Source organism: Lethenteron reissneri, chromosome 63 (assembly GCF_015708825.2).
Source record: "Lethenteron reissneri isolate LAM-NWPU_2019-01 chromosome 63, ASM1570882v1, whole genome shotgun sequence".
NCBI lineage: Eukaryota > Metazoa > Chordata > Hyperoartia > Petromyzontiformes > Petromyzontidae > Lethenteron > Lethenteron reissneri.
The window spans coordinates 695,851-719,060 of NC_083841.1; the positions used below are offsets into that span (position 1 = coordinate 695,851).

The window sequence follows — 23,210 nt, forward strand, 5'->3', positions numbered from 1 at the left end:
ATCGACTGCGTGACATACTAAGATCCATCATACCGCCTGTGTGATGATCGACTGCGTGACATACTAAGATCCATCATACCGACTGTGTGATGATCGACTTCGTGACATACTAAGAGCCATCATACCGACTGTGTGATGATAGACTGCGTGACATACTAAGAGCCATCATACCGACTGTGCGACGATAGACTGCGTCACATACTAAGAGTTCTCATACCGACTGTGTGATGATCGACTGCGTGACATACTAAGAGCCATCATACCGACTGTGTGATGATCGACTGCGTGACATACTAAGAGCCATCATACCGACTGTGTGATGATAGACTGCGTGACATACTAAGAGCCATCATACCGACTTGTGATGATAGACTGCGTGACATACTAAGAGCCATCATACCGACTTGTGATGATAGGCTGCGTGACATACTAAGAGCCATCATACCGACTGTGTGATGATAGGCTGCGTGACATACTACGAGTCATCATACCGACTTGTGATGATAGACTGCGTGACATACTAAGATCCATCATACCGACTGTGTGATGATCGACTGCGTGACATACTAAGATCCATCATACCGACTGTGTGATGATCGACTGCGTGACATACTAAGAGCCATCATACCGACTGTGTGATGATAGACTGCGTGACATACTAAGAGCCATCATACCGACTTGTGATGATAGACTGCGTGACATACTAAGAGCCATCATACCGCCTGTGTGATGATAGGCTGCGTGACATACTAAGAGTTCTCATACCGACTGTGTGATGATCGACTGCGTGACATACTAAGAGCCATCATACCGACTGTGCGACGATAGACTGCGTGACATACTAAGAGTTCTCATACCGACTGTGTGATGATCGACTGCGTGACATACTAAGAGCCATCATACCGACTGTGTGATGATAGGCTGCGTGACATACTACGAGTCATCATACCGACTTGTGATGATAGACTGCGTGACATACTAAGAGTCATCATACCGACTGTGTGATGATAGGCTGCGTGACATACTAAGAGCCATCATACCGACTTGTGATGATATGCTGCGTGACATACGATGCACACCCCACGCACTGGGTTGAGAATACGATCGCTACCCTTTGACCTCGACCATGTATTCTGCGCGGAAAAAAAGTCAAAACAACCTCAGCAAGAGTCCAAGGATCCTCCTGTAATCATTTACCCGGTGGGTTCTGAGACGGGGCAGCCAGCCTCCGCGCTGCGACGCGCCTTGGCCAGACCGCAGCAGTTCGCACAGGGCCAGCGGCAGCAGCAGCAGCCGCAGCTGAACCTGAACCTCGACTCCACCACGCTGATCGCGCGCGGGATGGCCGGCCACGCCGCCCTGCGGCGGCTCTGCCTGCCCCTCGTCCTCCTCTTGCACGGTGAGCGCTGCTGCCGCGTCTCACACGCGCATCACACACGTCCACGTGATAAGCCACTTTGTTGAGCTATCATTTGTGGCGTTACCTGGTAAGATCCAACTATTGTTTAGTTTTATTTGTGTAGATATTTTAAACGACGTATTGACCTTGCCTGCATTCTGCACTCCTATCGTGTTTGTATTGTTTGTTGTTGTAACATTCTGATCCGCCCCGAATGGACATCTGTGAAAAAGAGCTTTCCAGCTCATCGGATTCCTCCATCATAAATTAATAATAATGGAGGAATCCGATGATTTTGGTAAAACGCACATCCGTCTCCTCCAGCTCATCTCCCCTGTATTTTTTTTATCAGAACAAAGTTGGGGGTGCGTCTTATCATGCGGTAGGTGAGTGTGTGTGTGGGGGGAGTGGAGGGCAGAGGAGCGACCCTCACAAGAACAAGCAGAGCGTCGAGCGACTAAAACGTCGCAAGGTGACGCAGGTCATGCAGCTGCCATATCAGCCAGTCATCCCATAGCACCTGGGTTGGACCCGTAACTTCCTACCAGCATCATGCCTTCGACACTTCACGTGCCTCAAAGTGCACCTAGCCTGGCACAAGAGCTGTGGTAGACGTCACCGCTACTTCGTGGCCAATGTCGGTTGTTACTGTTGTCGTGGGGAGCGGTAGTGTAGTGGCTAGCGCGCTGCGCTACGAAGCCAGCGAACCGAGTTCGATTTCCGCTCACGGCGAACGCCAGTGATGATTATTTGTACTGGCCCTGGGCTTCCCCTAGGTCGACTCAGCCGCAAATGAGTACCTGGTGTGATGTGTAAACATCGCCACTAGGAAGGAGGGAAACGCGGCCGGGCGTGGTATTGGCCGGTTCGGTTCTGCAGAGGTGTGGCTGAACAGCACTTGTCCCAAAGGTATCTTAAGGCTATACGGGGGATATTTATTTTCGTGATACGATTTGCATAACTTAATCAACAACGGACATAATTTCAGGGGTGCGTCTTATAATTTAGGTAATTCGGTATATACATATTCTGTATTTGATTGGGAAATATTTGAAAATATTATATTTTATGCTGAGAACTTTCAAAACGTCCTCTTCGTTTAGCAGTGCGCTCCACATCACGTAGGCTGCACGACCCAATTACAACATTCGAACAGCATTCAATTCAATATGTAGTGAGTTCTGACTCGACAGAGACGGCAAAATGGAGGCAACGCTGTTTATTATATCTTAATAACACTTTAACGGGCAACGTATACAACTTTTGAAGGGGTAACGGCCCCTTCACACGTACTATACTGGGATACACCCCTAGGCTATCTGCATATCTACCTACGCTCCCAGGTTCTCCGCTAAGGGCTCTAGAGGAGGCTACCTGACCTGGCCCAGCCAAGGCTCAGGTCCCGACCACCAGCCACACAGACCCGGCCCGTCGAAGGACGTCGGCTCTGAAGCTCTGGGGTCACACCGCCGGCTTGCTCTGCCCGGCCCTGAACTGCGGGTCAGAGGAGTTCCAGGGTCTATCTAGCCAGTCTTCAGTCTTCAACTGGGTCTTCGGACTTCGGCTCGCGAACACTGCACGCTAGCTGTGTGTTTGTCCCGTAACACCACTACAGCTGTAACCGATGTGTGTTTGTCCCGTAACACCACTACAAATGAATTTCCCTTTCTGCTCCTAATCAATGCCCTTATATCAATCCACTGCTAACAACTATAAGCCGTGCGGATTATAGGGGTTAGCAGAGGATTGGTTGACCATACCTCATCGCGTCGTCAAGGTGGGGGGATATGAGTGCAAGAAGACAGAAGAACAGCAAACCATCATCGGATTTTTTTCTACAATTAATCTCTGCTGTCCACCACGTGCATTGTGGTCACCCTTCCAAGCACTTTCCAGGCTCAACCTCGAGACCTCACGAGGTTGAACGATTGCTGTTGCGCCACTTTGATCGCAGATATAGCCACTTCCCTTATTTGAAGGCCCCTTGTTGCCATTGTCTTTTTACAAATAATACGACTCGTCGTGTCCATCATCAACGCTGACAACAATGCAGCACATCCCCTGGATTGGTGGTGTCTGCAGATTTTTTTTAAAATGCATATTTCAACTTTATTCGGGTGCGACTGAGTGTGGTCTACAAAGATCGGGTGCAAGGAGGGGGACTTATATATTAACTGGTTATTATTGTTTATCATGATGCTCATTTACCCAGGAAAGCTTCACTCAGTTTCAAGACTCGTTTTAAGGAGGGTGGCAGTTGGGAGCGATGTTGCTGCTGTCTCATCCACATTTAATGATTTGCAGCTGATATATTTCAGCATTGGGGTGTTTAGGCCAATACCAGTTACATTTGATGGGATTTTATTTTTCTATAGTAGGAAACTCATGCAGAGCAGGGAGAGATAATAGCAACTCCACGCAGAAATATTTCTCTGAACCAAAATAATGAAAACTGCGCCACATGCAGTCACACGCGAATAAAGTTGAATCAGAATAATACCGCTCGGCATTCCAGGACGCACTTTCTTTGCTGTATCTTAAAGCCAAGCTCGACGCGCGTCTCACCATGTGGTAGATGTGTGTGCGTGGTTATCCCACTGCGCTCACGAACACATTGGTGATAAATATATGAACTTGTCTTGAGTCTCCCCTAAGTCGACTCTGCCTTAAATGAATACCTGGTGTGATGTGTAAACATCAGCATTGGGGGGACAAAGGCGGCCTGGCGTATGTCGTGCCGGCATTAACCGGCGCCCACGCACGGCGCTTGCCACTACAGTCTGTTACATCCTATATTGGGGAATATGTGTGTGTGTCTTTGAATGTGTAGATGTGTCGGAGTGTGGGTATGTGACCATATTCGTAAAACTGTATGGTCAACGAACTCACGTTTAGGGTTCGTCTTACTGTCTGGGGATTCTCAGAGTCTAGAGAATGCGGTATTAGGCCGAGGTTTCCGGTAACGACTCTTCGGAACAATTGCAATACAATTGTTTGTATTGCAATTGTAATACTATTGGGTTGGAAAGCAGAGTAGAGACCCTAAACCAGAGCACGTGCCATGTCCATGGATGACTCGGACAAGATGATTGCCTCAAGCAACTCTGACGTCTTCCTGGCCAGAGCCGTAGGTCTCCACTGGCTTGCTGACCAGAATCCAAAAATTAACGTCCACGATGCAATGCGGTCAGCTGCGTCAATTCCTGTCTGCAAAGCAATTATCATTGTCACGCACGTGACAATTATGCAACCTACGTCAGCTCGGCTGATGAGCGGTAAGAACAATGACACCAGGCCACTTTGGTTAGGTAGCACACTTGACACTTGAATAATTATCACCTTCAAGACGCCTTGATGGAAATGTTGACAATAATTCTGTCCGTAGTTTGCTTTAAAATATAGTGTGTGCATGTGTGCAGCTCGTGATAGTTATTTGACCATACTAGACCTCGGTGCTCATCGAGCATAGATGTTGGAGCATAGTAGAGTGCAACAACGGATGTTGCTCCACCGGCATGCGCAACCCACCACGTAGCTCCTTAAGCTACTTAACGACGAGTGTGGGGCATTGCATGTGTCAGCCATCCAAGCACAATCCAGGCCCAAGGCGGCTAAACTTGCGACATCTGACAAAACCTGACTCGCATTCATGTTGATTTGTTTCTAGGCATATGGCCTTATTCAATACGTTCAACATCTTATGCGGCAGGTTATAGATGCACTCCCAGAAGATTGTGTGACCGATGGGATGTGTAAAATGTACTTTATGTGAAGACACAATTATGGGAACAAGGCGTTATTCATTTAGTGACAAAATAAATAAACAGACAATTCTCCGACTTCCCCTAGTTGTCCCTCAACAGGAAATATTTTTTTACACATCCCATTGCCCTCGCGGCCCTTCGGGAGTGAGTGTTTTTTTATGAGCATTTCTTTAATACAGTACAGGCAACTCTCTGGACAAGTCTTGAAATTCAAGTGCCTCATCAGCTGAGCCAGGCTCGCTTGAACCAATGTTGGTAAACTGCCAAATGTCCACTGCCAAAGACCCTCTCGCTGTTCGATATGGTTGTTAGTTCCAGGCAAGGCTCTGTATTACACAATGCAAATCACTGAACCACATCAATTCCATACACCCAGCCATCAAATTCACCATGGAGGTATAAAAGGATGGTATGCTACCTTTCTTGGATGTACTAATCAAAAAGAGACCAGATGGCTCAATGAGCCATTCTGTCTACAGGAAAGCAACCCATACTGATGTCTACCTAAAACTTGACTCCCGCCACCATCCATCCTAGAATAAATCCCTCATGAAAACTCTACACCATAGAGCTTAATATATCTCTGACCATGAACACCTAACCAGTGAAGGCAAACATATACACCAAGCCAGTGGCGGCTCCTGCAAAATCTTTCAGGGAGGGCAAATGTCTGGATGATTGATAAGGATAAGGTCCACCCATGCAATGGATACATTAACAGCTTAAGCATGTAAAGGCAACTTCACTACTTTAATATTAATGAAAAATAAAGTGACTCTTACAATACATCTTGTTTGTTTCTATACTCACTATTATTACAATCCACTCAGTTTCTTTTATTAAAGATTCCACTAGGTGGCGACAAATAATATTGTTGACTGAAACGTGCTTACGTATGATGACGTAAGCACGTTAGTGCGAGCCCTCCCGGAAGTCATAGAGAATGCATTGGAGCGCCCGCCGTTCGAAAAAAAACATCTTTGAATGTAAGTCTATGGGAACACTCTGGGCGATTCTCAGCCAGAGTGAAATCGCCCAAAAAGAGGCGGTACTCCACAGAACGTGACATGACGCTGATTGGACTATATCCAGAGGCACAGTAACAGCGAGCGTAACTCTGTGGTTGAATGACATTGGTGGTGCGTTGCCCAATCGCCCTAATGAAGAAACCGCCCCTGCACCAAGTTTTGAAGGCGAATGGATATTCTGACGACACAATCCGCAAAGCCATCACTCCAACCGTGAGGAAGGAGCCATCTGAGGATTAAATCAAAACCATCACCTTGTCATACATAGCAGGGGTAACTAAAAATATTTCCAAAATCATGAACAATCACAAGATCCAGGTCCGATTTAACACAGTACATAAAATTCATGATCTGATCCTATCTGTAAAGGACAAGATCCCTGACATGCAATATCCTGGCGTCTGCAAACTAAGTTGTATTTGTGGCAGCAGTTACATTGGGGAAAGGCAGATTTGAAACACGGTAGGACCAATACTTCTGCCGTGGCTGGTCATTATTTTAATGCGGCTGGCTCACACGAAATTGATTTCTGTAAGACGATTGTACTTTGCAAACCCACTGGCTATCAACAAAGATTCGTTCATGAAGCCATCCATTTATACAGACACGGACACAATTTCAACCGAGAGGATGGGTACAAACTCAGCAATCATTGGAAAGATGTCATCAACCACTTTGGGTCATGACTTGATTTGTGTATTCTTGTCAAGGGAGCACAGGTCAAGTCATGACTTGATTTGTGTTTTCCTTTGACCTTACCCCAGGTCACATATGCCGCGCCTACTTCGTTCCGCTACCGGAGCTCTTGTGCCACGCCTATTTTTTTAAACCTTTAAAAACGGTTACCTTCGGTGACCTTCCCCCTCTCTCCTCCTGAAGACGATCGCTTGTGTTGTGATCGAAACGTTATGGCTTTTATTTGTATTCACTTTATTATTATTATATCTACGTGACTTTACCAAAAGATCCAAAGCATATCACTCTGACCATTGAACAAAGAGAGTCACTTCTTCGCGTGCTTTTCAGATGCGCTTCTGCGGCTGTTTGGAACGCTCTTCCAATATTATGAAGACACTGATGCTAAATCTACATTGAAAACACATTTTTAAGAGAATTTTTTTTTGTATTAAGATTGTTGACCTTTTCCCGCACCTCCTATTAGTGCCGTTGGCTATGTATGAAAGAAGTTCAACATACACACACATACACTCAGTCACGTATGAGCTCACCGTGCTGTGGTGTTCCCACTCACAGCCCTCTTGGGGGACGCGTCTCTGCTGCTGAGACAGCGCAGGGCCAACGAGCAAGTGGAGGCTGTTGCTGCTGCCCCCAGAGACGAACAAGACGTGCGGGACTGCACCGTCAGCCCACCAGTGAGTGGACAGCGGTGGCTCTTAACCCGTCAGTGTACCCGCGGACCCCACATGTACCCCCCCCCCCTCTCCTTTCCCCATTGGAACGTGGCGCTGACGATCACCTTTAACATAAGAAGGCAGCACGCTTTGAGAAGCACTGGTCTAGAGTGAGGCTATTCGTTCGACAACCAGAAGTCAATGCAGCTCGGTGAGCACTGGACGGACATGTTCGCATCTTGCAGTATCCGTCACGACACGTGCCAATTCTTTTTTTACACGCTGCAGTTTGGTAACGTTTTTGGCAAACGTCCGGTAGAGGAATGAGTTGCCATAATCGAGCTTTGTCAATACTACGCTACACGCAACCGTGTTGGCTATGTCACGACTCAATAGTGGTCGAATGTGTCGTAGAGCCCTGATATGAAAATTGCAGGACCTGACTATATTTTGCACATGGTGATCGAACGATATATTCTGGTTGAGTTTGGTGCCAAGATTCGTAAAATACTGAATCCTGGAGTCTGCGACCGCCATACCCAATAATCTCACAAATGTTTCCGCCTGAGCCCGAGTGACAACTAGCAGGACCACCAATTTAAAAATAAGTCGGTGTTGTAAGCACTGATTTGAAAAGCCATAACATCCAACCTCGCCTGTGGGAACGTTTTATTAGGCTCTGTTCCACGGCCAATGAGGCCAGGTGGGACATCTGGGAAAGCACAAGGTGTAAACGCGGTCAGGTGTCGACTGTGACTATTCAGGAGGATGTCGTGGAGGAGTAGTAGCAAGGAAGTTGATCTCCAAAGATATCAGTTTAACACAAAAAAGGCTTTCGCAACAAATATCTATAATAAAGGTTTTCTTGGGTTAGAGCGCATATATATTAATGTGTTGTTAAACCACATGACACAGCCAATTAAAGTTGTCCTTAATAGTGCAGATACAGTCCGAAGTCAATCACTTCAGAACTAGTTGTGTCACAGGGTAGTGCACTGCTTGCTTTAGGAGTTCAAACGAGGTTGCTTGCATCTCTTGACATGAACGTTCATAGCACAAGTGTATAAAGAAAACGAGAAATCCTAATAGCCTCCTCGCGTGGCCTGGTGCAATGCCAGTTTCACAACTAGTATCGGGTTCAACTCCTGGTCACCGTGTTTTAACAAGAGACTAACTCTTTGCGTAATGTTTAATTGGAGCACCGTGCTGGTGAGGAAATGTATCTCCCTCGCCTGCTATGTAGGAGAACGTGGGTTCGATCTCATACCATGACGATGCCTGTTGTACAGGGTGGCCCAAAAGTCAGGACACAAGGTTATTACATTTATTTTACCACTGGAATTATGAAATTTTTATTTTGTATTCTATCTGTTTATTGTAAATATAGTATCTATTATTACCGTTCATATTTTATCTATCATTAATATTTATATTTCTACTTGCTGTAGGGTCACCTCAAATCCATCGTTTATGAAACTCGACCAAGAACCATTAATGGAGACAAATAATTGATGAATGTTATAAGATTACACCTGTAATTTTATAAAAACGTCATAAATTAATTCCTAAATAGAGTTCATGCATGTATGTTAATGAAGTCAGTTTGAACATAAACAACCACCATGAAAAAGAGGTGTTATAGACTCTGGGGCTACGTAGTGTGCAGCAGAGGGCAATGAAGAAGAATCCATTTCTGTGTTGTACTATGCACGGAAGGGGGGGGGGACTCATCCAGCAGTGGATTGACAAAAGTCTGTGCAAGGCACTGCCCATCAACAGAGGGAATCTTTATTTTATGGAAATACTTGCCTGCGTGCCAGCCAAAAAAACTATGTTTTAAATATATAAAATATGAAAGCAGTCGGTCGTAGGCAAATAAAACAATGCATTAAGGTCTTGAGCAGGGGGCATGGAGTCAACAGCACGGAAGGCTGGGGGAGAGCGAGCTCCAGACGTTGTGCAGCAGCGGAGATTGAGCGATCGACTGGTGGAGCGAAGAGGAATTGTTGAGGTGGCTTCCCGTTTATCTTTGGGTAACACAATCACAGGATGCAGTTAAACGGCACAGGAGCACAGCCCAGGAGACACGTGATGTGCGTCTGGGTGATGTGCGGCTGTCTCCGAGTTGCATGTGGGGAGCGGTGACGGTGTGGTTCGCACGCTGCGCTACGAACCCGGCGAACCGAGTGCGATTCCCATTGATGATTACCTGAACCGGTCCTGGGCCTCCCCTAGGTAGACTCAGCCTCAAATTAGTACTGGTGCGGTGAGTTAAAGGTGGCCGGGCATGGTGCTGGGCACCCACTTCCTCGTGTGCCATGCTAGCCTTCGTAGGCGCTACTCGCACCTCCGATTAGCATGCTTGGCTACGTACGGTGGAAAAGAAGTTCAACTTACATACAAATCTTTGCCTCAACAGTCTCGAGGCTATGCGGGGTGTCCGTGTCTTTGTGCGAGTGAAGGTGCGCGAGTGAAGGTGCGCGAGTGAAGGTGCGCGAGTGAAGGTGCGCGAGTGAAGGTGCGCGAGTGAAGGTGCGCGAGTGAAGGTGCGCGAGTGAAGGTGCGCGAGTGAAGGTGCGCGAGTGAAGGTGCGCGAGTGAAGGTGCGCGAGTGAAGGTGCGCGAGTGAAGGTGCGCGAGTGAAGGTGCGCGAGTGAAGGTGCGCGAGTGAAGGTGCGCGAGTGAAGGTGCGCGAGTGAAGGTGCGCGAGTGAAGGTGCGCGAGTGAAGGTGCGCGAGTGAAGATGCGCGAGTGAAGATGCGCGAGTGAAGATGCGCGAGTGAAGGTGCTCTCCCCCTGCCTGTGCCGCGCAGTTCCTGCCCCCCACCGTTACCATCACCCAGCAGCGCCTCCTGGGTCTGCGTCAGCTGATGAGCAATGTCTCCTACAACCTGGACGTCTACATCATCCCAGCCTCCGACTCTCACATGGTGCCAACGCTCGCGGTGTTAACCACACACACACGCGCTCACATACACACAACAGCAACAACCGCCATTCGCCACTAAGTGGCGGTGACGTCACCACGACGCTTGTGCCAGGCTATGTGCACCTTGAGGCCACGTGAAGTGTCGAACGCCCGCTGGCAGGAGGCCATGGGGCAGACCCAGGTGCCACGAGTCGACTGACCGAGACGCATGTGTACAGTCTGAAAAGTACCCACATGGCAAATTTCAAGTTTGTTGCATGTCGGCAAGTACGCTAAACATTTTGAACAGACACACATAATCACAAATTTGCCTTTTATATATATGGAGATAACCTTGTGAGCCATGCGGCTCTTGACTCGGGTGCAACCGCACCAAAACAAAAACATGAACAAGAAACATCTTAAAGTGACTATACGCAACAGAAAAAAATCTGGAAAAAAGAGCAAAGTCTTCCAGAAAAAATACTGCATTTCAACGCTGTGTGCAAAAATCCCAGTGGGATGCAAGTCAAACAGTAACAACCATAAGACAATTTAAATTAAAGTTATCAGGCCAACTCTGTACTACAACAAACAAACATGGCCAGACCAAACCGTCCTCAAAAACATCGTCAGAAATGTCTGACCCCCCCCTAGGTGCGTGACGTCATTTATGGACGGCCCCTAAGTCGACTCGCCCTAAAATGAGTACCTGGTGTGATGTGTAGACATCAGCATTGGGGAGACAAAGGCGGCCGGGCGCAGTGACAGCCTTCATAGGTGCTACTCGCTAACAGAACTTGCCTCAGCCTGTTAAAAGCTACATGGGGGATCTTTGTGTTTATCTTTGACAGAGTGAATACATCGCTCCCCGTGACGCACGCATGGCGTGGATTACTGGGTTCACTGGCTCCTCGGGTGAGTTCAGGACATTCACCTATGCAGCAAAGAGCTTCAATGCCACTTCTGGCACAATCCTAAACACAATTGACAATCGGCGATACATTTTTCTCCGTCGATATTTTGCAGGACACCACTAGTGCAGTCGATACCTACCACATCCAGCTCACCGAGAGAGACTCGATATGAACCTTTTGTGTGTTAATCCCTGTGATGTCTCATGGGACCACTGGAGCACAGATGGTCTTGAATTATCTTCTCCATGGTAGTCTGCCACATACCAGAGGTCTCTCCCACAACACGATTCAACTTTCACAGCAATCTAGCTTGCCTATACAGGAACTTTTTAAGCTATAACACACTAGCACTGGCCGCGCATTTTGATGCGATATAAGCTAAGTGAGCTTTAGTTTAAATTGGCCTATAAATGTAAAGTTCTTAGCGTTGCTATTGTTCGAGAAATATAATTTGGTGCGAATGTTTTCACCACAAATATTCGCTCTCAAATCCTGAATTGAATGCATGCTACTTAGCTGGACATGGCTTTAATTCGGGGATGTATTCAATTCGGTGAACCATGATTGTTTTTTTAATCCTTGAAGAAGATTTGCAAAGTTAAATCGTTCATAGCAAATAGTACACGTCATAAGATCTGAATCGGAAAATCAAAAAATAGAAGGAATTCATACATTTGACACGTTCTCTATTATTGCAACCCAAATAGAAATACATTGCTCCAAGGCAATTAAATCTGACATTCTGCACAGGAATATGAAATGGAAGCTGCTATCCGTTCTAGCAGCTAGTAATCACATCACGTCCATAACAATGCACGTCTGTCTCAGTCATTCAAGCCGTTACACACTGCACAGCGGCGGATGAAATCCGACATGGCACGCAGAATTGTGGAATCGAAGCTGTTGGTCCGTTTCCCAGTGATGCTCGCTGGCCTCAGACTTGCAAAGCACCCACGAGCGATTCCATCCGGTTTGAGAGATGCAGCGCAAGGTGCGCTCCAAGTGATATCATCGTTTATCCGCACAACTTTAATCTGCTAAGAAAACCGCGGTGGCTGCATGAGCCGCTTCACGACGGCGCCTGCACGGTCACTGGGCCCGCCACGAGCCGGACATTGAATGACGACCCACGGCGCGGTGACCGCGGCCACCCGAACCCACACAATGGAGCGGATTGCAAACAACCGCATTGTACGCCCGCTCTCTGGCAGACTGGACAATGTTGGTCGCGCTACTCCCTAAGCTACCGCATGGCTCACAAACTTAAACCTTGATGTAAATATAAAGATACACACACTTGCTGTAGGCCAGAAGAATTAGGGGGCCTCTTGGATGGTCCGTGGTGATGGTTTATTTTCTTCAAAATGTCAGGGGTCAAAAACCCGAGGTTTTAAAAGTTGACATTTTGTGAAACCAAGTTACTGGAAAGGAGGCACAATCAACAATATTCCAAAACGTTACACTATCAACTTAGACAAGCTTTTGCCTCCCAAATTTACAAGGCTCAACGGTCAAAAACTTAGATTTCATTTTTTTCTATGTGGAAGCAAAGATGTGGCTTTACTTGAAACAAATTTCATCAATTTGGCTAAGCTAAAACATCCCGATCAGTCCATCCACCATGACTGGCTATATCTGGCACTCGGCAAACATCTAAATGCTGAAACATTTCAATGCTGAAACATTAACTGGAAATTACTTAATTGGGATTATACACACACATCAGCACCACCTCCTGCTGCTGCTAAAATGTGGCAGGACCCTCCTGAAAGAGTCTTGAGACTCAGTGAGGCTTGCCTGGGTAAACGAGCAATATACTGCAGGAACTGATGATCCCTGTTGACTCTCCAACGAGGTCCCTGAGATCTTCGGATTTCCTTCTAAGAACTCCAAGGTCAAGGCTCTGTTCCTGGGCTGATCACGATTCTGCCACTGCGCAGCTCCTGAAATTTGGAACACGCTTTGCCTTTGCTAATAAGGCGATCAGAGTCGCTCAATACATATTTTTCGGTCATAAAAACTCACATTTTTAAATTGGCATTTAGCCCGCACCTCGTTCTGTCCATTTACCCTGCTTCTGTTTATTTCCTGCGTTCTATAGACGCCACATTGGGATCAATAGATAAAATGTGCCTTACAAATGTAAATTATTAGTAATCGTAGTAATAAAATACATATATAAAGAGCATTTATGCCCATAATGATGCAGCGATAAACGCATTTTCCATTGAACCGAGTGAGCGCGGTGCTGTCTCTGCTTCCTCCCTGGTTCCTCGAGCAGGGATAGCCGTGGTGGCCAAGACAAAAGCCGGACTGTGGACCGACAGCCGGTACTGGATTCAAGCCGAGAGGCAGATGGACTGTAACTGGGAACTGCACAAAGGTAGAACAACAACAGTAACAACAGCAACGACAATAACAGCAACAATAGTAATGCAATTGTCAGGTCCACTGCTGGATGAAAACCTCCTCATGCCTAATTGTCAGTTATGGCCGTTGCTTGTGCATGCTTCACCATGCTGGTCTGTGCGGCTTGGTGAAGGCACAAAGCGTTCATGTGAAGGCAGTGTAGACGAGAGCAATATGTACTGCCCCCTACTGAACACCACATCCCTTTGGCAACTTGTTTTGTAGTAGTATGGTGGTGATGCTGAAATGCAACACCTCTTGCAAGACATCAAAAGGTGTCTCGCGAGCAATCGCACCAAATCTCTACCCGAACCCTGGGTCAGGTCACGCCACCTCATTCGAGAAACATTCATTTTGTGAAGGATTTTTTGTGTGTGCATATTTTTGATGCGCTGCTCAACATGGTCCTGATTTAGATTCTCGATTTATACACAACATGACCAACACACGTTTCGAGTACTCCTATTGCTGCTGGGTGCACAATGGTAACCACCGGGGAGGCACACCATAGCCCCGCACCTCCGATTAGCATGGTTGGCTTATTTTATTGCATGTATATCCTCAATAGAATATAGAATGACCCCGAAAACCGCAATCCAATTCTGGAACGCACAATACATTTGTGCAGCAAGTGCTGTTCAGCACGATACATTGTGCAGTGTTTGGCGTTTTTGGTCCTTTGGAGCTGTATTCAGCAACCGTGATATCCCATAGTCGCAAGCAACTCAACAAATACAAGGCTGTGAGGGAGTAGGTGGGAGCACATCTGCGCACTCTCTTGAATTTCAGGTGGAACCTCCGACGTCGTGAAGTGGATCCTCGAGTTGACGACGAAGGGAGGCCGTGTGGGAGTGGACCCCTTCGTCCTCTCCATCAGTGAGTCGCGCTGCGTGGAGGATCCGTCCTCAAGAGCTCGCTGGGCCTGCTGCCGGGTGTGGTGACCTCGCTGCTGTGTCCCGCCAGCAGTCGAGTCGACATGAAGCATTCCCCCCTCCTTAATCTCATTCCGTTCCTCTTGTGAAGCATCACCTCTTATCTCCTGCTCATTCCCCTCCTCTTCCATCCCCTCGCCTCTCCACTCCTTTCCGTCCCTCCCCTACCCTTGCATGATCCCTAACTACCCTCTTTCGCTCTCGCTCATTCCTCAGTCCTTGTAGTACGCCCCTGCCATATAAACCAATCTATTGTTCTCTCACCCTTTTCTTGGCTATGTCAACCACCTTGAGTGAAGGTGCTCTATACATATAGTTTACATTAGATAGTAAACCACTGCAGTCTGCGCTCCTTCAAAGGTGGAGGACAAACAGCAACACAACACGAACTCTCGCTCTGCTGCAGCCCCTCTCATCGTGGCGAGCAGCAGCAAACCTCGACATTGGTATCATCGGGCTGCTGAACATAATACTGCTGCTGCCATCACCGTGTGCAATATCAGAATAGAAACCGGTAGATTTGACAACACACAGAGGCGTGTAGCATCGCATGATTATAAACACCACAGTGCAATGGGGGCCCCTGGCCTATCCCCATCCCGTGATTTCATCGCCTGGCTCCTGAGCCGCTCTGGACAGCACCGCCCCATCATTACCCTGGATAATTGAGAGGGGGCAGTTGGTTAATTTGTTATATTCTTTACGACGACGCTTATTATGATTGCGGTGTATATACAGTAATATAATAAAGTTTGTGAACCAAGATCCATATCTAACAGAGAGGGTTCTTACCAATTAACATCTGCCAGATTAGGGAAGCCCACCTCCGATGCAGAGTTTTCTTGTACTCAACCAGGAGTCGCCAACCTGCGGCTCTGTACGCGCATGCGGTGGCTTTTTCAGGACTGCTTAGTGGCGTTATATATTAAGGACCACCATCTTGTATCCACATGCATTGCGGCTCTTGAAATATTGTGGGGTTTTTGTTACCGAATTTGAAAAAAGGCTCTTCTGGCTATTTTGGTTGCCGACCCTCGTACTAAAACAATGCTGCTCAATAAATGCACTGCCAGATGGCCGTGATGCTGATGGAATGTGTAAACAGATGTTTGTACTTCTTCTAATGGAGAGGCTGATATAGGAAGGCGTTTGTGTTGTTTGCTTATTTTGATCTCTTACTCGAGTCACTTGACCTCGCTCTGTGAGGTCGGCCCCACGAAGCAACGGCAGACATCTCTCACAACACGAGGATTCGTGCAGGCCGGAACATTGCGGTCTGCCGTGGTTTACGCGGTCGATGTGATTCCAAATTAGGGGCTCACAAAGCGAAATTGCATAAAACGAACCGAGGCACCTACCCACAATGTACCACACGAGAGCTGCCTGCTGAGAAACGCACACAGCACACAATTCACGCACAGTCTACGCACAGTACAAGCACAGTTCATGCACAGCACACGTACGCACAGTACACGCGCACAGTACACATGCAATGTTGTCCCTCGTCCGACCGCATAGTAGAGCGAATCTTGGATGGAAATAGGTTAGCCGCATATACACCATGATATCGCACACACCGAACCCACATAAAGCGAGAGAAACCTGCTATTTCATTTGATAACAGTGATATGTACTGCATGAAGAACAGCTCTCAGCCTTGCCCACACCACTAGCATTATAACTGAATGTGTGAACACAGACCAGTGGAACAGCTTCAACACTCCGCTGTCTGAAGCCGGCCGACTGCTCATCCCTGTGGACACCAACCTGGTGGACGTGGTGTGGGGCGCCGAGCGGCCAGCAACATCCAGCACCTTAATCTACTACCTACCTGACAAGTTCACCGGTAAAGCTACCTCGTGACCCTTTTTGAGGTGAAGTAAATTGTATGCTTTATTTATAGTTCTGCCACCCCACAGCTGCATTCCGATTGTGCTTCATGTTAGAGAACGGCCCGCAGAAGAGAGCATTGAAGAACTGCTTCTGAGATGTCGTAAAGTGAGCTCCGCTCCACACAGCAGGGGGCAGCACTTCCCCACATCCCCTGCCACTGAGAGTCAAGCGGCTGAACCGATGTTGACAATGAAACCAATATCTCAGAATATTTGTAATTTAAGAAATGTATTCAATTCAACAAAACCCCATAGAGGCAGCAGATGCAGCTTTTATATGATAAGTGAAAACTTGAGGTTTGACATGTTTAAGATTGTATGTATGTTGAACTTACGTCGTACTGTACGTAGCCAATTGTGCTAAGCAGAGAAGCCGGGAAAGGACAACAAACTAAACACAAAAAGCAGTTCTAAACAAAACAGCAGATTTGTGGTGGCTATCCGGGATTTGGCCACCTAAGTGGTCATTTCTCATTTATTTTAGACAGTCCCCGAAGCCCATCCTTTTTCATCAGCCGTTACTCATTTAAAAAAAAACTTCTTCAAACTTCTGTTCGTCCTAAATTGGTCAGGGACTGCTATTCTTCTTCCTCTACTAGGCCGAGTGATGCCGCACTAAATTCTGTCGAGCCAAGAATTTTGTGGAAACTGTACTGTGTTTTAACTCTCCCGTTTTAGAGCCGTGAATTCTGCCTAAATACGAGCCTGCCCAGGCCCAGATGTAAATCGTATACATAAACACACTTAGTCCATTTGTGATGAGATAGTGATATCTACTGGTTGGTAAAGGGAAGCACGGGTACAGGCACCATTATAAACATTATCCCATCCCCAAAGGGCAAAGTATCTACAGGGCCGGCCGAGAAACTCCGAGAACCGGCTAGAAAGTTCCACAAGAGGGCGTGGCCGGAGGCGGAGCCTAGCAGCGCCTGCGGCAATATAAGCGGAGGCGGAGGAGGACTCGGGGTTGGTGTGGGGAGTCTTGGATTCGGACTGCGTCGCTGCTCGCCGTCATCTCTCTCCGTCATTCGGCCACGTGGCGGATCTCCGGCGGAGCTCCACCGCCCTCCCCGGCACGCCGTCAGCCAGCGGCGAGACTGGGAGCGGGCGGACAGAACCCGCCGTTTGATCGACCGTGTGTGTAGTCTGTAGAATGTAATATCTAAGTGTGTACTTGGAGAGGAAGCCGATAACGTTGGCCTGTGCTGTGCCGTACGCAGAATAAAGACGAGTACCCTCTACACATTTATAATGATTGAGTCGCTGCCAAACATAACAGAGACATTTATGCACACACAGGCACATGGCATGAACAGACAACAACAACAACCGCCATTCGCCACTAAGTGGCGGTGATGTCACCACGACGCTTGTGCCAGGCCATGTGCACCTTGAGGTCACGTGAAGTGTCGAACGCCCGCTGGCAGGAGGTCACGGGGCAGACCCAGGAGTGGCAGCCTCTCCTCCGCAGTGAGCATTTGAACATTCCACGTGGCCATTAGTAGTGGCTTTTCGTTGTTTCTGGAGGAGCCCCGAGGGTGAAGATTCAATCTCCTGGCTCCGCCAATTGGGGTTTGGCCAGGAGACGTCATAGATGCCTGTCCCCCCGGGGTCTCCGGCACAAGCTTATTTCTTACATATTTATGTTTAATTCGTAGTTTCGTGGTAATAAATTGAGGGTGGAGGGGTTACCAGTCCACCGCACCCATCCAGAGCCCCCGTTTAGCCACTGTGGTGGTCACAGACGCCATGAGGGGAGAGGCCAATGGGCATTGGCCCTCCCCCCACAGCATTGTCCACGACAGTGTTGCCCAGTCTGGCACCGCGAGGAAGTAGGGGGTTGTTTTGCTGGACACGAACCGACACACAGGCATGTACACACATGGGCGCATGGACACATACACAAATGCAGACATACACACTATTATGATTGATTGTTATGACTATAATATTTCTTTTATTATAACGAATGCTATGGTGATGATTATTATCATTACGATTGTTATAATGACAATAATGAATGTGTAGTGCTCGTACCGACGCGACAGCTTCTTTGTCTTTCCTCGGTTCTTTATTCAATCATACAGTTCCACATCTCTCCCATCGACACCGCTCAACGTTCCTCCATACACTCCAACCCACGACTCCCCGTCAACATCACTCAATGTCCCTCCGCTCGCTCACTGCGCTCCGCTGGCCTCGCTCGCTCTCCCCTGCTCCTCCAGCGACTCTCCTCTCCGCTCTCTCCAGCTCGGCTGCTCTTTATTAACTCCGTCATCCCACTCCGTCGTAATTCTTCGTCGTCTCTCTCTCCACTGATGCTTCCGTTACTTTGCTGCTACCCTACACTGTACCCACTCTATCCACTGCTACCCTATACTGTACTCTCTCTATACACTGCTACATTATACTGTACTCTATCCACTGCTACCCTATGCTATACTAACTCTATCCGCTGCTCCGTCTCTCCATCCGTTCGTCTCTCGTCCCAGGCACCAACTCCCATTTAATTCTACCATCTCACCCTTTATCCCCGAACCAATTACCCTTAATTAATTAGGTCATCCCCTGCGACGCCACTCGCCCCCAGCCCCCGGTGCCACGTGGCGTTGTTGTTCCAGACACGCCGGCGCCAATGTCAGACAACAGTCCCTCTCATCCAATCAGCGCCCTGCATCCTCAATTACTCCCGGCCACCTGCGGCCCCCTTAACTATCACGCCACCTTAATTTGTACAACAACAACGGCTAGCCAATCAGCACCCTGTGTCCTCGTTCGCCCTCACTGTCCGCCACATGTGCGCATATCGACCCAGCGCGTGACACTTGTTTCAAGCTCTACAAATGTAAAGTCACGTAGGTAAAAATAAAAGAAAATAAATGAAATGATTTAATTTAGTTAGAATTTTTTTTTTACCTACGTGACTTTACCGACAAAACCAAAGCGTATGAATCCTTGCAGTCATGAAAGCTTCAAATCTAGAAATAATTAATGTGATGATGATTGTAGTGGTAAACATGGTGATGGTGGTGATCGTGGTGGTGATCGTGGTGGTGATCGTGGTTGTGATGGTGATGACCGGCGCGTGTAGGCAGCACGTGGGTGCAGAAGGTGGAGAAGACGCGCTCACTAATGCGGGAGCACTCGCTCAAGCCCACAGCTCTCATCCTGTCCGCACTAGATGAGTGTGCCTGTGAGTGACGCACCATCATCGGCATCATCATCATAAATAACACAATCATAATTAGCATCATCAATAACACAATCACCATCATCGCTAACCAAAAATGTACACAATTATCAGCATCACTGTCATCACCATCACCACTATAATTATATTATCATCATCATAACCAACACCATCAACATAATTTGCATTATCATATTATCATGGTAATTAATGTAATATTTTGTCACAAAACTCATGATCATTTTTCACACAAAACAAATATTGATTGTCGATGCAACCAAGCCATTGTCAAATTTCCAGAGCAAGAACTCCAGCAGTAATGGTATGGGATGATCTCCAACAAGAACCTCCTTATCACGGAACAAAATACCAATCGATTTCCAATGGTACAGTATTGATACATCATACCCGTGACATGTTTGTCAGATGCCACTCTCATGGCCTGGACGTTTCCGTGACCAGATCCTTTTCTCTCGAGCGCTTGCCATTTGTTGTTTGTGCCGCGAGCCTGAACAGCTTTAGGCTCGTGTGTGGAGGGCATAGGGTGATCCGGCAGTAACCACCTAGAGCTATCCACGGACATCTCCACCAGCTCGGGAAACCTGGGCTTCCTGCCCCAGCAGAGGGGTCATCAGGATCACTCGCACCCAGTCCAAGCAGATCCTGTCCAGGACCCTGAGATCAAAGGGAAGTGAGGAGGGGGGAGGAATTGCCCAGGAAATATTGGCTCCAGGAGGCTGCTGAAGTATACTTCCTCCACCTACTGGTTTTCGAACCTGGCCTAGGAGTTGGTCAACTGCATCACAAACAGGTCACTCGTGGACATCACAAACTTCTCCACAACCCGGGTTAAACATCCCCGGCTAACATTATTGGTGATTATCGGGATCGGTCATAGGCCTTCGCTAGGTTGACTTAGCCTTCACTGAGTACCCGGTGTTGTATGTAAACATCGGCAGAGGGGAAACAAATGTGGTTAGGCATGGTACTGGCTACACTACCTGCGCCATGTCATTCTTTATACGTGCTCGTCAACAAAAGTGTGTGCGTGTATGTGCGTGTGTGTGCGTGTGGCGTGTGTGTGTGTGGAGTGTGTGCGTGTCTGTGTATGTGTGCGTGTGTGTGCGTGTGTGTGTGCATGTATGTGTGTGTGTGCGTGTGTGTGTCTGTGTGTGTGTGGCGTGTGTGTGTCTGTGTGTGTGTGCGTGTATGTGTGTGTGCGTGTGTGTGTGTGCGTGTGTGTGTGCGTGTGTGTGTGTCTGTGTGTGGCGTGTGTGCGTGTGTGTGTGTGTGTGCGTGTGCTTATCATTTTCCACAAGCAGGGCTGTTCAACCTCCGTTGCAATGACATCCCCTACAATCCGTTCTTCTTCGCTTACGCCTTCCTCACGCTCAACGAAACCAGGTAGCCACACACCGTCCTGGGTCATGATCAATCCACTGCTGGATGAAGCCGTGTGTTGCTATTCGCTATGAGTGGTGCAACAAACAACGCAAACCGATTTCATGGCTTCATCTCTGCGGTGGACGAGCTCTTGGTCGCGTTCCCTCCTTTAGCTGCCGCTCTGTCGTTAGTCTCCAACGCCGACCATTGTCAATTTTGGCTGTGCACGTCCAGCCCAAGCCCAATCAATATAATATCACTGATGTGCATTAGTTCGTGAATACTACATAATCGTATTTACGTAGTGACTATATGGGTAAAGACAGGAAGTGCCTGATCTAATGTGCTTGTACATATTGTACGTTGAACTTATTTCGAACTGTACGTAGCCAACCACGCGAATCGGAGGTGCGGATGAAGGGCAACAAACCAAACGATTTCGGTGTCAAACTCGTAGCCTTCTCCCCGAGTACGGAGGCAGCCGTAAGCTTGAGCGCAGAAGCCACCCCAACAGTGCCACCAGTCCTGGCTTATTTTGATCGCAGTGACTCACCTCGCGTCTCCTCCTCCTCCTGACCCCCCCTCCTGCCCCCCCCCTCCTGCCCCCCCCTCCTGCTCCCTCCAGGCTGTACCTGGACCTCCACAAGGTGGGCGACGAGCTGCATGCGATCTTCAACGACACGGAGTCTCCCGTGGGGCCGCTGACCCTGCGGGACTACGGCGCGGTGCGCTCGGACCTGCTCGCCTACGGCAAGGGCGACGTGCGCGTGTGGGCCGGGGAGGAGTTCACCACCTACGGCATCTACCGCCTGCTGCCCAAGGTCAGAGCCCACGCCGGCGTCGGGAGCGTCCAACGATCGCGCCGCTCTTCGGTCCGCTGAATGAGAACGCTTCTACGGTTCCCCTCCCCCGGAGTAAAGGTCCCACACAGACGGAGCGGTCTCCCCAGGCAAAGTCAAAGAAGTTACCAATCTCAGCTAGTTTATATACTGAATTGAAACTCACTTGCACAACATTTGAAACTTTTCGGGCTACGGTGCTTTATACAAAAAAGGCAGTGTGTGCAATAAAATAAATATACGCATTTATTTATTTATTTGTTAGGTGCAATATTAATTATGAAAGTTACAGAGTTAACGTGTTTATATATGTGTCATTATGTGTTTGCTATGTGTGTGTATCAGTCTGTCAAACCATGGCACCTGGTTCTGTCCCGTGAACTCCTGCCAAAGAGCGATTGACACTTCACATGGCCTAAATGTGCACCTAGCCTTAGTGGTGAACTCACAAAATGTGGGACTTTTAATTATATTCTTGCGTATGAAGCAATCTTCCGAAACTAAATGCCATTGCCAAGGTCTGCTAGACATGATGAGAGGGCTTCAGCAGAGAGTTTGTGTCCAGTGTTGCTATTCCTCTGCGGGAGGAGCGCGGACTTTACTGGTTTCCTTCGCAATCCAGGGACTTGTAATGTCCTGTGGAGACTTACAGGTTTCCCATAAGCAGCTGCCTCCTCAACAAGAGGCCAATTCTGGCAAACATATGACTAGCTGGTAACCCGCACACGTGGACAACGCTGCAGGGAGACCGTCTGGGCGTGCCCTGCTGGTGATTGTGGCGTGTGCGCTGACTCCGCCATCTTCCCGTCCCTCCGGCCGTGGCACTGCAGGAGAAGCTGGTGATGGAGCAGTTCTCCCCCGTGCAGCTCACCAAGGCCGTCAAGAACCCGCAAGAGCGGGAGGCACTCAAGTCATCGCATGTGAGTCGCGGCGCCGCACAGCCGCACGCGGTGGGGTCGATGGCACCTGCAGTTGACAACACGACGTCCAAGTGACGGAGGCCTTGCTTACATGAGCATTGCAACGGTGGTCATCTCCCCCGTTCACAACCCTAAGCCAGCGGTGGAAATTCCTCTTTCCTATGCCTGGGGCGAGTCTATCCATAAAACAACCACTGTTGGCTCCCTCACCAAGTGGTACTTATTTTATCGTTCCGTGATGGACGATGGCACTGAATCAACCCCTGAATCAACGACCT

General features: G+C 48.2%; 1 protein-coding gene across 1 annotated transcript in view; it reads left to right on the forward strand.

The window, feature by feature from the left end:
• The first annotated feature begins 1,197 nt into the window (after positions 1 to 1,197).
• The window catches only part of XPNPEP2 (X-prolyl aminopeptidase 2), a 40,635-nt gene continuing 18,622 nt past the window's right edge, over positions 1,198 to 23,210 (forward strand). The window contains exons 1-11 of the mRNA XM_061577205.1: positions 1,198 to 1,399; positions 7,446 to 7,564; positions 10,356 to 10,472; positions 11,305 to 11,368; positions 13,649 to 13,750; positions 14,566 to 14,652; positions 16,408 to 16,554; positions 19,692 to 19,793; positions 21,113 to 21,194; positions 21,799 to 21,994; positions 22,843 to 22,932. Of these exons, the coding sequence (XP_061433189.1) occupies positions 1,342 to 1,399; positions 7,446 to 7,564; positions 10,356 to 10,472; positions 11,305 to 11,368; positions 13,649 to 13,750; positions 14,566 to 14,652; positions 16,408 to 16,554; positions 19,692 to 19,793; positions 21,113 to 21,194; positions 21,799 to 21,994; positions 22,843 to 22,932 (1,164 nt within the window). The 5' untranslated portion in view covers positions 1,198 to 1,341. The remainder of the gene's footprint in view (positions 1,400 to 7,445; positions 7,565 to 10,355; positions 10,473 to 11,304; positions 11,369 to 13,648; positions 13,751 to 14,565; positions 14,653 to 16,407; positions 16,555 to 19,691; positions 19,794 to 21,112; positions 21,195 to 21,798; positions 21,995 to 22,842; positions 22,933 to 23,210) is intronic.